Source organism: Gobius niger, assembly GCF_951799975.1.
Source record: "Gobius niger genome assembly, chromosome: 10".
NCBI lineage: Eukaryota > Metazoa > Chordata > Actinopteri > Gobiiformes > Gobiidae > Gobius > Gobius niger.
Genome location: NC_136861.1, coordinates 29,863,139 through 29,878,962, shown reverse-complemented (window position 1 = coordinate 29,878,962; position 15,824 = coordinate 29,863,139). Strand labels below are relative to the sequence as shown.

Here is a 15,824-nt window from a genome sequence, read left to right as displayed (position 1 = left end):
AGCCGTGCTATGACCCTCCTCCACCCCTTTCCTTTCCCGGCCTCTCCTCTTCTACCACCAATGTCCGGGAAAGATTCTGGCTATCGTTCATCAATGCCGTTCATTAAATCCTCCCCCATGTAAAGCGCTATAGAAGTTTGATGTATTATTATTATTATTATTATTAAATCTTCCGACGGGATCTGAGCCCCAATCATGATTCATGGTCGTTCAATAAAACATTCTTCATGTGTTTCTGTCTCTGTGAGTCTTTTCAAGTTGAATTGCTCCCACTTCAACACAGCAAAACACAGGTAGAAAGAAACACGGCTCTGAATGGACAGATTATGACATGAACACTCCACCGACGATATAAAGCCTGCAGCTTGAACTTGAACACTGAATTTTACAACAATATGTAGAGCGGCGCGATTCTGACAAATATGTAATAGCAGTTTTTCTAGCAAGCATACCGGCTTAGATTGAAAGATTTAGATCACATTACACTTCAGTGAGTAATAGTGCTTGAGATAAAACAAAAAATGATGCAAGATTTCTCTTCAGTTTGCACGTTTGCAGAGGTCTGAACTACAGAGTTAGGTTATACACATTTGAAATTCCAATGACAACAGATCATTTTGTTGATTTCAGAGGTCATTGTGTTGTTCAAATAATTGTGGCCTTTGTGATTGAATAATTGTAGCCTAATTGCGATGATTAAAATTGCCATTTTGTTTGGATTCTGATTGTTTTCCCTATGAACTATGAATTCTCTACAGCCACGCATGTCCGGCAGTGTTGAGACTCTACTCTTTTACTGTGTCTATCTCGCTGGACGCCTATAGCAACTGTACACCACTGCCAACTGTAGTGAGAATCGCCGAAAAGGCCCCTGCTTCCAGTTCCGCTGCTAAAGATGTCTCTCCGGTGCAAATGATGTGGAGAAGGAACCTCCTGCCTGTCAGACGACGCGGCTTTGTGAAGAGTTGGGATGGAATAAGGAAAGGAGAAAGATGGCCTCGGCGAGGGTATGTGACAGATTCCATTACAGCTTCTCAAAGGGACTTCAAACAGGTGCCCCGGTCAAAGGAATAGGCAAAGGCCAGCTCTCTAAAGTGGAAATGATGGTAAAACATATTTTTCTTGTTATTAGAAGTTGTTATGGCATCAGAGAGTTGGCTGTAGCCTCAGTGCTGCCTGTCCTCATCACTTATTTAGCGCTGTGCCGATTGATCCAGGGAGAGGATGTTATGGATGTACTTTTACAAGGCTCTGTGAGCATAGTTTTGAACTTAATTTTGAGTGAGGTTGGGTTGCCAACGCTCTCAACACACAAAATGCCTCAGGTTTGATCCCTGAACCAGCTAAGGTTTTTGTTTCGACCAGTACTTACCAACATTGTGCACTCCTGACTGTGTAAATAAAGGCAATAGGCTGATAAGTGGCAAAAGCAGTGCTAGATCAGTCACTGTAAACACAATGGATGTGACAATTCATGGAAAAACGTTCTTAAAATCAATTTAAACTGCTGAAACTGTGAATCGATGTAAAAAACAAACAAAAAAAACAATAATAATTAATAGAATCAAGGTTTAAAAAAAAAAAATGACGAGTTCATTTTCATTTCTTGAAATTTTTTTTGCAATGTGAAGTTCCACAGTGACGACAGTTATAGTTTGTTACAAGGACAAAAATGCAGATGTTAAAATAAAAGAAACACCTTTTGGTTATAAAATGAGTAAAAAAAAAAAAAAAAGGAAAAGAAAAAAGCTAAAAAAATATATAGTGAATTTAAAATTGAATCGGGGCTTGAGTGCATTATTCGTTCCCAGTTGACACAACTCAAAAAGGTAGAACAACGAGCTGAAAAGCATTTTTGACCTGACCCAACTTTTAAGGATTTTGTTGTGCAAAATCTTAAGCAAGTTGGTTGAAATTATCGGTGTGTTTCAATAAGATAAGTAGATAAGTGGTAGATAAGTAGAACACACTTAAACAGTTTGAGGAAACCAATTCTCGTCAAATAGTTACTGTATTTCCTACTCAAAACAATCGGTCAATATAAAAACTCATTTGTATAAATGAAGATAACTTTACACTTTATAATATTTGTGTGTTATTTTTTAGATGCTTCAATGCACAAAATACAGTGATTTATTTTATTTTATTTAAATACATTTAAAACAAGAAATATCTCTCTTGTGATGTGACAAAAAAGTAGTCGTGTTCCTCCAGAACAAAGTAGGTTTTGGCCTCACAGAAAACGATCCAGTGTCCAGTATCCGCCATGTTCTCCATCAGTCTTTACATCGATGTTCAAGAGATGAAGATCCTCTGATCCTGCTCTCCCCCACGTGTCTCCTGCAGCTACTGCACATCGAAAAAAATAAATAAATTAATCTTTTGTTTTTCAGAAACACATCACTTAATGTTTTAAAAGTCCATCTACTTTTTTCAAAACAGTCAGTGTGTTCAAACTTATCTCTGCGGTGAAGAAAGAGTTCTTGTTTTTTCCTAAGATTTGACCTGCAGAGCTCGTCCACATTATTGTTTTTGAAACGTTGCTGAAGATAAACATGCACAGGCATTAAATAAAGCCTCACATATTCATCCTCTTCATGGTGGCGAGCACATCGTTATGACGACCGACTCTGTTACAGCAAAGCCATCTCGGCTTTCAGTGCTTACTGATAAGAGAATAGCAATTAAAAAGATAGAACAGCCCACTGTTCACGATTCAAAACAAGGAATAATAAAATAAAATAAAATGAGCATGCATGTTGTTCTGATGGCTTCAACGAACCAGGACCTCCAGCACGCACTGGGGCGGTTTGCAGCCGAGTGTGTAGCGGCCGGGATGAGGATCAGCACCTCCAAATCCGAGGCCATGGTTCTCCACCGGAAAAAGGTGGCTTCCCCTCTTCGGGTCGGTGGGGAGTCCTTACCTCAAGTGGAGGAGTTCAAGTATCTCGGGATCTTGTTCACGAGTGAGGGACGGATGGAGCGTGAGATCGACAGACGGATCGGTGCGGCGTCAGCAGTGATGCGGTCGCTGTATCGGTCTGTCGTGGTGAAGAGGGAGCTGAGTCGGAGGGCAAAGCTCTCGATTTACCGATCGATCTACGTTCCCACCCTCACCTATGGTCATGAGATTTGGGTAATGACCGAAAGGACAAGATCGCGAATACAAGCGGCCGAAATGAGTTTCCTTCGCAGGGTGGCTGGGCGCACCCTCCGAGATCGGGTGAGGAGCTCAGTTACCCGGGAGGAGCTCAGAGTAGAGTCGCTGCTCCTTCACGTCGAAAGGAGCCAGCTGAGGTGGCTCGGGCATCTGTTTCGGATGCCTCCTGGTCGCCTCCCGCGGGAGGTGTTCCAGGCATGTCCTAGTGGGACAAGGCCTCGTGGAAGGCCCAGGACACGGTGGTGGGACTATGTCTCCGAGCTGGCCTGGTGTCGCCTCGGGGTCCCCCCAGAACAGCTGGAGGAGGTGTGTGTGGATCGGGAAGTTTGGGCATCTCTGCTGAGACTGCTGCCCCCGCGACCCGGCCCCGGATAAAGCGGAAGAAAATGGATGGATGGATGGAGCATGCAGTACAGTAGATTATAGAAACTGAAACACATTCACATGTACTTTGAAATATGAAGACACTTTACTCACCAATTCACACACATAGTTCCAGTTGTTGTAGTAGAGCATCAATGGCTGCAAAGATCACATTCAAAACACAACAGAAATGGTCCATTTTCCCTCATCCGTCAGAGAACGACTGAGAAACAAGTCCCGGCGTCCTGGAGCCTCCACAAGAACCACTAAGCATAGATAATTCATGTCTATTTCTCCATAAACACCTATTAATCATAAAGAAAACAAACAGTATCATTGACTGCAACCCCATCAATATGCCAGCCATTTCATACACACTGACAATGTGATCCCGAGCCTTTAAATTGTCATAATCGCCTCAATAATGATTCCTTTGCAGACCTCAGTGACAGTAAGAGAAGCTCCCTGGTGATAACAGGCGATGCGACAGGTGCTAAAGAAGCGTGAGGTAGTGCACAAACAAATCAGGCGGACCTGTGTGCATGCCGTTTGTGCCTGGCTAATCTCCGCTGCGATCAGTGTAATTGGTTTCATTTTTGGCTGGGTTACAAGGGCAGGCGGCGTCTGCTGGAACAGACACACTTGGGTGATTACGCGTCGTCGTTATCTGTTGCAGCGGGTTCAGGAGGTATTCTTATCCCTCTATTCATTCCAATGTTATTATGCAGAAGCCTAAAGGTGTTCACACAGGTTTCAAGTTTTTACAGATGTCCCTCGGAGGTGCGTAACCATGGCAACACACTGTAATCAATAGCTATGTAACACAAGTTTTTAGCATAAGAAATGTCAGAGCCGAACACCCTCCTGGTTAAACCCAACTTGTCTACTGCTAAAATAATTCACCAACAATTTTAAGGCTAAGAAAGAGCAGAGTTTAAGTTAATGGCCTCAAACAACGTCCTTTACCAAATGAGGGACACCAACCTGTGTGGCCTGAAATTCATCTTTCATACCAGTGTTATATTCAAACTAGGGCTTTAGGAACCACAATCACGCTGGGATGACAAACACAATCCACAAACATTTGATTTGTCATGTATTCTGTAAAATTCGGTATTTTCTCCACAAATCATTATTGAATACATCTTAGATAAGCTTTAGACACTGAAATTATAGTAGTGTAGTTTGAATACATTTTGGAAAATATTTTCTGGGAAAACTAAAAATGGTTCTGTGACTCAACTTTGGGTCCTAACCCACCATTTAAGAACCACTGTTTTATACGATTTAATCAAGACTAATCACGACAACGGCGTCTTTACATAAATGTGCCTTTGTCATCAAGACGTCATGACAGTGTGAATACCTGACAGAATAATACATTTTTTGCTCAGATTTGGCCTTTTAAAGACATATGAAGCCTAGGCGTTAATTCAACCTGGGAGACTAATTTCAGTATCACCTACCTCCAGCCAATGATCGCTTCCCTATAGGGCCACACCTCCACCTCAGCCATCAGCGTAAGAGCCGCACCTCCGAAGCAGCCAATCATCGCCCTCGGTCCCGCTTTTAAGCCCCAGCAATGATGGTTTGTTTGCTTCCCAGCTGTGCTGCGACCCACCTCCACCCCATCTCCGCCTCTTCCGGCTTCTACCTGCTGCATCTTCGCGGGTCTTCCACACCACCACCAGTGTCCAGGCTCCGGGTAAGGCATGCCTGACTCCAAGATGTTCATCCATACTGACTTTCATACATCGATGTTACCGCCGGGGTCTGATTGCCAAAACTAATATACATGTCAATAAATCTTCCTAATCACAGCTTTTGTCAGTTTGAGTCTATCCAGGTTGAATTAAAGGCTTTACTTTTGATCTCAAAGGATTTCAGTTTAATTGTCGTTTTCAATAAAAGCTTTTTGTTGTCTCACTCCCATTTCTTTTTGTTGCATAATAAAGCTCTACTTGGAACGTTGTGAAGATCCAACCATTCAAAATGTGAATTTTTACCATTTCAACTGGTCTTAAACATTTGATCGGGCCTGTATCCACTAATACAGCCATATTAGAGCATGAAAATCCTATATAAAAGGGATTTTAAAAAATGTCATTTTTTGTGTTTTATTACCAACACATATAAATACTTTGATTACAGACATGTAAAATATTACATCTCAACAAGGTGAAAATGGCTTTGGGTTCTTTCGAACAGTGACTCCTTTAGAACCAGCCTCTCCATGAACAACAGCTGAGCTTGCAGTTTGCACATTATTTTCAGTTTACAGATGTAGCATCAAATTGAAATGTTTTCATTATGGCCATCTCTGGAGCGTTAGTTTGGAGATCACCGTCTTCAGAATATCCACTGTGATTCACACCTAGACGTTGCCATTTCCAGCATCTCTTTCTCGATGAAAACAACAAAGACGATGAATCAAACGCAATTCAAAAATTCTTGTGTACAATCATGCATTTTTCCCTGAGAGACTGTTGCAAACCGACCTCCTTTGGCAGTCGGCGCTCACGATTGTCCCATTGTCTTGTGTCTATTGTGTTGGGTCTTGACTGTTTTGCTTTTTTTTTACTCCAGTCATTGTTGGTCATAAACAATCTCCGCACAGCGCCACCTGTCCCCTCCGATAGTCCCGGCACGGGCAGAGGCGCGTGTATTTGGGACTCGAGCCTGCGCAGCTGAACAGCAAGGAATCCTGCTGCAGGTGACACTCCTTATGCTCCACTGGGACGGCTGGAAGGAGGTGGTTAATCTCCAGCTCGACTCCCTCGCAGACGAAATTCAACCTGCCAAAATAAAGCACAAAACAAATGAATTGGGTTAGAAATGAATCTCTCGAACCGCCATTACCATAAGGATTTGTATGTATAATCTGTATGGTTCGAAAAAGCCAGAGGGTATCAATGAAATAAAAATAAAGAATACACTCAAAGTTGGGAGTGTGGAGGTGTGCGTCTACACAGTGCAGCTGAATACCATTAAACCTGGAGGGAAAATGAAGCGTGGCGAGTGAATCTATTCAGTGAATTCTTGTCATTGTTTGCACAGGCGGCGCACTGTGACATACAGTATCCTCCAGCCCCTGATGAGATGCACAGCCAAATAATGAAGTGGAGGACATTCCGGGTAGTTCTATACACACAGGGCCACGGGAAATGTTTTCTGTATCCATAACAGCTACACATATTTGCCTTCGAAATGTTGAGCTCAAAGTGAGTGTGGCAACCGTGTTAGTATTCCAAACAAGGACGGAATTCTGAGGGGAATTTTCAGCTCGGAATGTGACACCGTCCACATCGGAAAGCTATTTTTCCCCTTTCCTCTGGTGTAGAATCCTTATCGTCATGTGTAGTAGTATTATTCAGTATTTCTTTATGTTTGTCCAACTTACTTGATTGGACAGTGGGGTCCGAAAGTTCATCGAAATTTGTATAGTTTTATTATCATCTTATTCATTTTCAAAATAACATCATAGTAATAAAGGGAACATTTCCTAAGAATGGATTAGATTAATTTCCAACAAATCCATTGTGGAAAACGCTGAAGTAAAAATTGCCAATGATTTCTACAAATGGGTGATGATCTTAACACATGATGATTTAACACCGCGCTGTTTTGAGGATTTAGCTGTAGAGTGCCAACAATGCAGACAATTTTTCATGATATTTGTTGCACCACAGGGCATTCTATGTTATAGCTATGGACACATGCTATGGCTCTTTGAAAGATGAGACTCTAAGCTCTCCGTAGGTGAAAATAGTTTAATTGTACGTGCTTCGGTTCCTGAGAAATCTAAGCTAAACTAAATTCGGAGATAATGCATGTTTTTTGCAACGCTCTCCTGTCTGATTGTCGGATTGAAGACTTTATCAGGATGTTTCTCAGCCGACCACTTTTAACCATTTAAAAACTCAGAGAAACGTTAAAATCTCAACTGTTTCAATCTTTCCATGGGAAGCTGCTCTGCTTTGTCAGACACACTCCAGAGAGCGAGAAAAATGTGTCGGGTTTACAGCTGTTCGCTACGCAACACCACGCCCCCTCGGACTAAAAAAAAAGAGAAAAGAAACACAGTAATATATAAAATGTCCAGATCGTCACTTTTCACAAGTTTTTAACGTCTCTATTTTACTTCTGGTCATCACAGAGCTACCAAAATCACACAAAACGTGAATTAGAGTGTCTAGTTTCACAATAATAGAAACTCAATGTCTTAAACACTCCTCAAATTGGATTAGAAGAGGTGCAGGCTGAAGGTTTTGCCGTGGCCTTCACAGTCTTCTGACCTAAACACCATTTAAGATCTGTGGATTGACCTCCCAAAGAGCGGTGTGCGTAAGACAGCACAGAAATCTTTTTTGTATGGAAGAAAGGGCAAGAACCCTCAAATGAGAATTGAAAGACTCTTGGGGTAGGCCGAGATACAAATCCCGCAAGGCTTGACTTGACACATTGAGTCTACCCATATCATGGTTAACATCTTACAGGCTCTATTTGTGTGCATACAGTTAAATACTACAAAGCTAAGACATCTGGCTCTTTTGACAAGTGTATTTCGATTAAATGTACTATTGTGATTGTAATACGAATAATTACACAGAATTTGTAGCTTAAAAATTGATTTCAGGAAGAGAAGGAGACACAGACTTTGATTTACAATCTAAGCAGTCTGTGCCAGACACTGACGCACAGAAGGCTTTAAAGATTAAACAAATAGTGATTCTTGGTTAGACTGACCTCTTTCTTCCTGAAATGGCCCTCTGTAATCATCCCTTCATATTCTGCGCGCCGCCTTTCCCACGCTGTCCGCGGGGCCGTGAGTGACATGATACACGTTGTTTTGCTTCTTCCGCATGCGATATAATGCACGGATATAATGGCAGAAAAGACAGATCCACCCAGACTGGCGTGTGCAGCGGTGAACCGTAGCTTTCCATAGTGGAGCCTTTAGTTTTGTATTGAAAGAGAAAGTAACGAGGTGTGGGTGTGTGTCTGCAGCGGCTCCAGCCTGCAGGTTTAAACAATGAGGTGAGTCCCAAGTGACTGAACTTAGATACTTTTGCTCTGGCTTTTGAAACTTATAAGATGAAAACAAAACCTGTCAACAAATGTATCTTCTAGCTCCTGAAAAGGGACATGCATTTCTTTGATCACTAATATCAGTCAGTAAAGAGCTTATCTAGAGCTTCTGCACTCTGAAGCAAACGAGCAAAGGCTCAAGAATGGACATTTATCGAAACTGGTTGGCCATCTACATCGAGAATTGCCCAGCTGTATCGATGTATGGGACTCAGTGAGGTCGTATTGCCCGTGTCTTACGCGGTGAAGGCCTCCTTGACGTTGATGTAGTGGAAGAAGGCCGGTTCGCAGATGAGACCGGCCTCTTGGCACGTCTTCACACAGGAGTGGTTCGGAGCAGACGCCAGGACTCTGAGTGCTGTGAGCGGGGGCCAGGAGGGCTGCGCCGAGCCAGAGAGAGCCCAGGACAGCGCGCTGGAGTTGGGCAGCAGACGAAAGGGGCTGGGTGGATCGCCGGGCCAAGAGCTGGATGAGTCCGAGCTGGAGGGGAATGGCTTTTGAGGTGAACAGAAGTCCTGCGAGTGGAGAGAGAGTAAAGAGAGTCGTTAGGTGGAATTTCTGGTCATATTTGGTCAGTTCTAGCCAATTTTTCTTTCATCTGTAAACAACTTAATCATGGCGCTGGTCCTTCAACGCTTTTGTTCTTGCTTTCATTTTTCAAAGACATACAACTTCTTCTACACAATAGACCCTCGGCATCGAGCCGAACGCCATCGAATGTGAGCACTTGCCCACTCAAGTCGGTCACAGCGTCAGGTGGAGACCCCGATGAAACTGTTCCTGACAGTTTGTGCACAAATTATTTGGTTATGCAAACGGATTGCAGCAGCTGTGCGGGCGGCTGCTCTCAGACGAACATGAACATGTCAGATGTGGAGGTCCTGGTCTGGTGTTACACGTGGTCTGCGGAGGTGAGGTCAGTTTAATGTGGACATTCCTGCAGTCAGCATGCCAAATGCACACTCTCTCGAAACGTGTTATTATTGTCCTGAAGGAAATGATAATGCAGCAGTGTTCACACATGATATGGTAAAACAACAACCGTATGTAAACAAAGATCAGACAGTCACAGCAAAATGCTATGTCAGTCCAGCTCTGAACCGCATGAAATCAGACAAGGGCCGCAGGTGCTGCAGTGTTCTTGCCGAGTGTCATAAGAGCATTTATTTTAGCAAAAGCCTCTGGAATTAAAGACTCCCTGGCCCGATGGGTTCACCTCCAGGGCATTCTCAGCCTGCTTTCGGAGGGGAGTAAATTAAACTCCTAAAAGAGCGGATGGTCGGGACACTCCATTATCTGTTGGGCTTTACGTACAACCCTTCAGCTGCAGCTGATGCTGCCGTATGCCAATGGTTTTTCCTGCTACTTTGACCTGCTACTTGTGACATCTGTGGCATTGTGTTGCGTGTCAAACTGAACATATCAGCCAATATTGTGCAATATTTTACGCAGCCTACTCAGCATTCTGGTATGCCACACCTATGATGTGGGATGAATTCTCATGACAAAGGAGAAGTGCTCACTAACATTGTACGTCTGCATGCCGTCAATATTCAGGTTAAGGTCAATATTCCAGTTTCTGAAACATTTGAAAGCATCCATTTACATGCGTGAGCAGACGGACTCACTACTATTAACATGGTCATTTTGATCAATTGGAACATCCCGATCCAAAGTGCGACGCATGGAGATCATCATGGCACAAAAGCACATCATGTCAGCTTCTACTTCCTGTATCCAAAGACATCTTTCACCGCACTAATAAAGCCATCGGTTTCCTCCTCACTCCAAAAGTGTGGGCTGTGCTCTGGGTTTTTTCATGTTTCGCTCGATTTAGCTCTGCTTCTTGTGTATTTCCGGTCGGCAGCGCGCCAGACATAGACAGCACATACAAGTACTTCCTGTACTCTGAAGACCAAGACTCCAAATCAATGTTCCTTTTGAGGGGGATATTCTGATACAACCATATATTTGGGTTAGAAAAGGAGAGACCCAGGGATCACACTTGCAATTTTAAAAAGTTTTAGCCGGTGTTTACATGGCCGTGCACAACCCGGTATTGCTAATATCCCCAGATTTAGACTGATTTGTGATAAAAGAGGAATGGCTCTTGTGTGTATGTAGAAAATGTTTTATGTCTTTGAGTTCACCCCATGAAAACAAAAGGGTTTACATTTTTGTGGACGGTAAGTTGAGAATGGACCTGACCTTTTCTGAGGCCAAGCTTATTTTGAATGTCTTCATATTTTAGTCCTGGTTTAAACCTGTTTGAGTTCTGGTGATTAATTAGAAACCTATAATTTACACAAAAAGCACCAGAAAGCAGTAGCTACAGTTTTCTGAATGTCTCTCTCCGCTCTTCACCCCCGTTTACCCGGTGCTCTCCTGTCCAATAATTGATTTTTATCATGTCAGCAGACTGAATTGTTAATGACAATCGACACACAGATAAAATGAAAAAAACAACAACAAAAAAAACAACAACAACAACTCTATCCAGTCAGTCGACGAGGGCAGATGAGGGCAGATGAGGGCAGATGAGGGCACTGTAGCCTTTACCTGAATTCAACTCATAATAACTAGATGAGTCAGTCAAAGAGTTCATAAGAGCCTTGGCGATCTCCCTCTCTGAAACAATATCCATGTCCTTATATAGATCCGCTAATAAAAAATGTGACTCTGGCGACTGCATTGGCCTTGTATCCGGGTCTATTCATGAGCGCCAGGTAATAACATTTATTTGACTTGTCCCTTTGGCCTCCAGAAGCCTTTATTAAACAGCCGCCCCGTGCCCGCAGGAAATAAAGGCCCTTCCAATCTCTGCGTCACTTGGCAGCTCCTCCCCCACATAAGGGCCACGCTTAAACCAAGGCATACACATACACACGCGCACATGTTTGTAACTCTATCTTAGTGAGGACACTCATAGACATAATGTATTACCCAGACCCTAACCCTAAGACCCTAACTTTAATCCTAACCCTAATCTAAACCCAATTCTAAGACTAACCCTGAAAACCACATCTTGACCCTCAAACAGTCCTTCAAATAAGTGAGGACCACCCAAAATGTCCTCACTCTGTTGGTTAAAAACTCCAACGGGTCCTCACAATGTCGTAAGTACAAGAACACACACACACACACACACACACACAATATCGTGTAATGCTATCTTAGTGGGGACATTTATAGGCATAATGTTTTACCCAGACCCTAACGCTGAACCCTAAACCCCTAACTTTAATCCTAACCCTAATCTAGACCCCATTCTAAGCCTAACCCTAAAACCACATCTTGACCCTCAAACAGTCCTTCAAATAAGTGAGGACCACCCAAAATGTCCTCACTCTGTTGGTTAAAAACTCAAACGGTCCTCACAATGTCGTAAGTACAAGAACACACACGCACACACAATCGCGTAATGCTATCTTAGTGGGGACACTCATAGACATAATGTATTACCCAGACCGTAACCCTGAACCCTAAACCCCCTCAAACAGTCCTTCAAAGAAGTAAGGACCACCCAAAATGCCCTCACTTTCCAAAAATGTCCTCACTCTGTTGGTTAAAAACTCAAACTGGTCCTCACAATGTCGTAATTACAAGAACACACACACACACACACACACACATATTATAAAGAATGGAGCTGTGATGAAGGAGGTTAAAGCCACGCTGCGGTACTTTTCAGGTTTATGTTGCCAACGTCGACAAACAAGCCACAATGACGTCCACTCACAATGTTCTTGTTCTTTGCTGTACGTAGCGCCACGTATGAACCCTGGTGCGTTAAAACAACAAATCGTTCTGAGGAGCTGCTTCCTTACCTCCTACAGTTCGCAATCACAGCAAACAAACACCGTGTCTCTTCCTCCCTGTCTAAGCGTGACCTGATTCGAAGAGAAGACATTTCCTCCAACAGAAATTATAAATGTCAATCAAGCTGATGCCATTTGAATACCGTCTCCATATTAAAAGTATGACAGAAAAATAACATGTGGGTGTTATATATGCATGGATGCCGTCTCTAAACAGACTCTGGGAACAGGGACCATAAAAATCAATAACATTGGTGCGATCTGTATATGTTGACTATACAGGGTTTATAAAGGTGAGTCCAGTTTTTAATGCCATTTTAATGCCAGACAACAATATTTTTAATGCCACAAACATATTTATTTTCTAGGGAAACAACAGAAAAAATGTCTGTTAATAATTGTTTACAGTTTCAGCCAATGCGTTTTGGACCATCATTTCTGTATTAAATTAATTAAAATTTAATGCCACTTTGAATACAATTGAATGCTTGTAATGACATTTAAGGCCTTCATTTTGGTATAATTCATTTAATGGCTTTGAGTGCTTGTGTGCTTGTGGCGTGTGGAAATAAGAGGTTGATCGTGAGAGCAGAGACTGACAGTGTGACCTTGTGCTTCAAGACAGCGCCCACTCAGTCTGAGCCTCAGCCAGACACACTGCACTTTGTACTGAAAGTTCTGACCATCTTTGTACAAATACATAATAATGTCTACTTTTAAAACATTCTTTACATCTTCTCTGATATCCTTCATATGATCATAATTTGATGTCAACTGTCAACTGCCGCCACAAATCCATGGCATCATGTTAAATCAGTGGCACACCACTAACATCTCTACATTTTACAATACAAACTGTTCACTGAACAAATCATAAAAAAATACTATAATATCATTCTCAAGAAAAGACCGATAGTGGATTGAGCAAGTTTTCAGACCCATCCAAAAATCTATGTCATACAAGCTTCATGATACTATTTTTGTTTTATCTTTTTTGGGGAGGGGCTACACTATGCAGCGTTTATTAAGATGGTAAATAGCAAGAGCAAGCTAGAAAACTGAACAGAGCTTCAGTATTTTCCCTAATTTACCTAATTGATGTAATCCAGAATTAATTAAAACAAATCAGATATGTAAATGAGAGAATACAGCGTATTCATACATATTCAATTCACTCTCCATGAGACAGAATGGTACACCCTCTAAACCACATGTGTCAAACACAAGGCCTGCGGGCCACGCGAGGCCTGCAAGAGGATTTAATGATTTAATGTCTTTTGTAGAGCATGAATCTCTGAGTATGTCAAATAAAAAGTATGTCTAACCCATTCCTGTGCGGAGTTATGATTTTTTTTTTAAACGAAATAGCCACAATTCTGAGTCCAGCCACAAGGGGGCAGCTTAAATAAAAAAAAAGGAAATTATTCCACACGCAGAGGGCACAGACATAATAAGAGATCAGGATATAAACAGCATATTAAAGCCACGTGGTAAATGGTCAGTCTGCCACAGGGCGGCTGTGGCTACAATAGTAACATACCGCCATCAAGAGAGGAGTGAATTAATAAAGACTATATGTAGCAAACGTGTGACACAGGCTGAAAAAGTACAATAAGTGTAAGCCGTTGAGGCCACAGTCCTTTATAATATATGCGGCCCATGACCCGCCGTGGGGGCTGAATTTCGGCCCATGGCCCAAACCAGTTCAACACCCCTGCCCTAAACAACCCTGAGAGTAGATTTATTAAGAACACCAAAAAATATATAATTTGAGCCAATTCAGCAACGTAGCAACCTGGGAATCAAAAGGCAATATTAATACTTCCTGAAACCATTGTATACGTTCAGGCACAAAAGGTCTTAATTCTGATGTGAAACGCTTGAGTGGTGCTTTTCAATGTTACAGTGGAATGGTTTTGAAGCTCAAGCATTCAGCGCACTTCAGCATTCTCTTTCAAACACTTCAGACGGCAACGCTCGGCCAATTAACGCCTCGTCTCCTGTCAACAAAGATGCTGAGACAAGGTGCACTGTGCAGACGGCCTTGTATTTCCTGCATACCGAAAACCTTGTTATGCTATAGGTTTCTGCCCGGAATGTCAAATTAGCCTCCAGCTCAGAAGGCGACAGAACAGCGATGTAACGTTCACTTCTTTAAAAACTGTTTAATTAATGCTACACTCACATAGTCCACGTATTGATGTATTTGTAAGCATACAACCCCTCCATGTATATAGATGAGACTTTAATAATAATGTAAACAGGAATTTTAATAAAGTATGTTTTGATTGTTCAATTGTACACAAGGGGAAAAGCCTTTTGTAACGTCTACAGGTATTTTTGGCAATTGCATGAGTAGAAATAATAATTAATGTTGATAATGTAGATGTAGAATAAAAATAAAAATAGAAAGGATCGCTGTGCTGTTATCGTTTTTTTTTTCCGTTTGGTAAGAAGAAGTCATAGAGACAGACAGGCTCTTTGGAATTGCCCATATATGGTCATGTTTGAAGCAGCCAGAGGGGGAAAACACAATATTATGAATAATTTCTCCACCATTACATTAACAAATGCTGAATTATTAATATATTTTTCTACCAAATAAAGATAAAGAGACATGGAGTGGAGCAAAGTGGTTCAACAGACCATAAATACTTCAAAAAACAGACAATGCTAACAGGAGGCTAACATTGGCTTCAAGCTACATATGCTAACATTAGCAATAAGTCCCATTTTTTCACTTCTTCTGAAAAAATTGAGTGAAAAAACATCCATATAGACCCGATTTTGGCTTGATTTTATTTGTGTGTGACAAATATGTTTATAGTCTAGACTATCGCCTGAACACAATTTTATTGTACAATGACAAATAAAGCACTTACTTATAGTATATACGCTTTACTTCCAAGTCAAATGGAACTTTAACCCTGTTCACTATAATGGGATTTTGCTGATTTGAACCTGCTATAGAGCCAACTACAAGGCTCTTTTTAAAGATTTACTCTGGAGTTTCTTTAGCAATGATTTTTTAACATAAATTATCAAATTATTATTATTATTTTTCCATACACATTAAAGGTTTATTTTAAATATTAAAATAACTTAATTTTACCTGGACAAATGGTGAGCTATGTTATTAGATGTAAAACAGTTTTGTGCCTTTTATCTTTTGTTATTTCAGCAGGAGATCCAGATTAAATTGTATTGTTTGCTGTGTTTGTCTATGGAACTCAACAGTTTGGCTTATTATTGTGTGTGACACTTAAACGTAAAGCTTTCTTCCCCCTTGGTTAGGCCACACCCCCTTGAATTACACCGTCTGTATCTATAACCGTATCAACAGAATCATGTTGCGTACCCCCCCAAACTAATTAACTTTGGCAATGATCTCAACC

At 41.7% G+C, this 15,824-nt stretch overlaps 1 protein-coding gene across 1 annotated transcript in view; it reads right to left on the bottom strand.

Moving 5' to 3' along the window:
* Positions 1-5,931: 5,931 nt before the first annotated feature.
* The window catches only part of mgat5b (alpha-1,6-mannosylglycoprotein 6-beta-N-acetylglucosaminyltransferase B), a 136,791-nt gene continuing 126,898 nt past the window's right edge, over positions 5,932-15,824 (bottom strand). Inside the window, exons 16-17 of the mRNA XM_079564046.1 lie at positions 8,852-9,126; positions 5,932-6,318 (exon numbers count right to left, since the gene is read on the bottom strand). Of these exons, the coding sequence (XP_079420172.1) occupies positions 6,120-6,318; positions 8,852-9,126 (474 nt within the window). The 3' untranslated portion in view covers positions 5,932-6,119. The remainder of the gene's footprint in view (positions 6,319-8,851; positions 9,127-15,824) is intronic.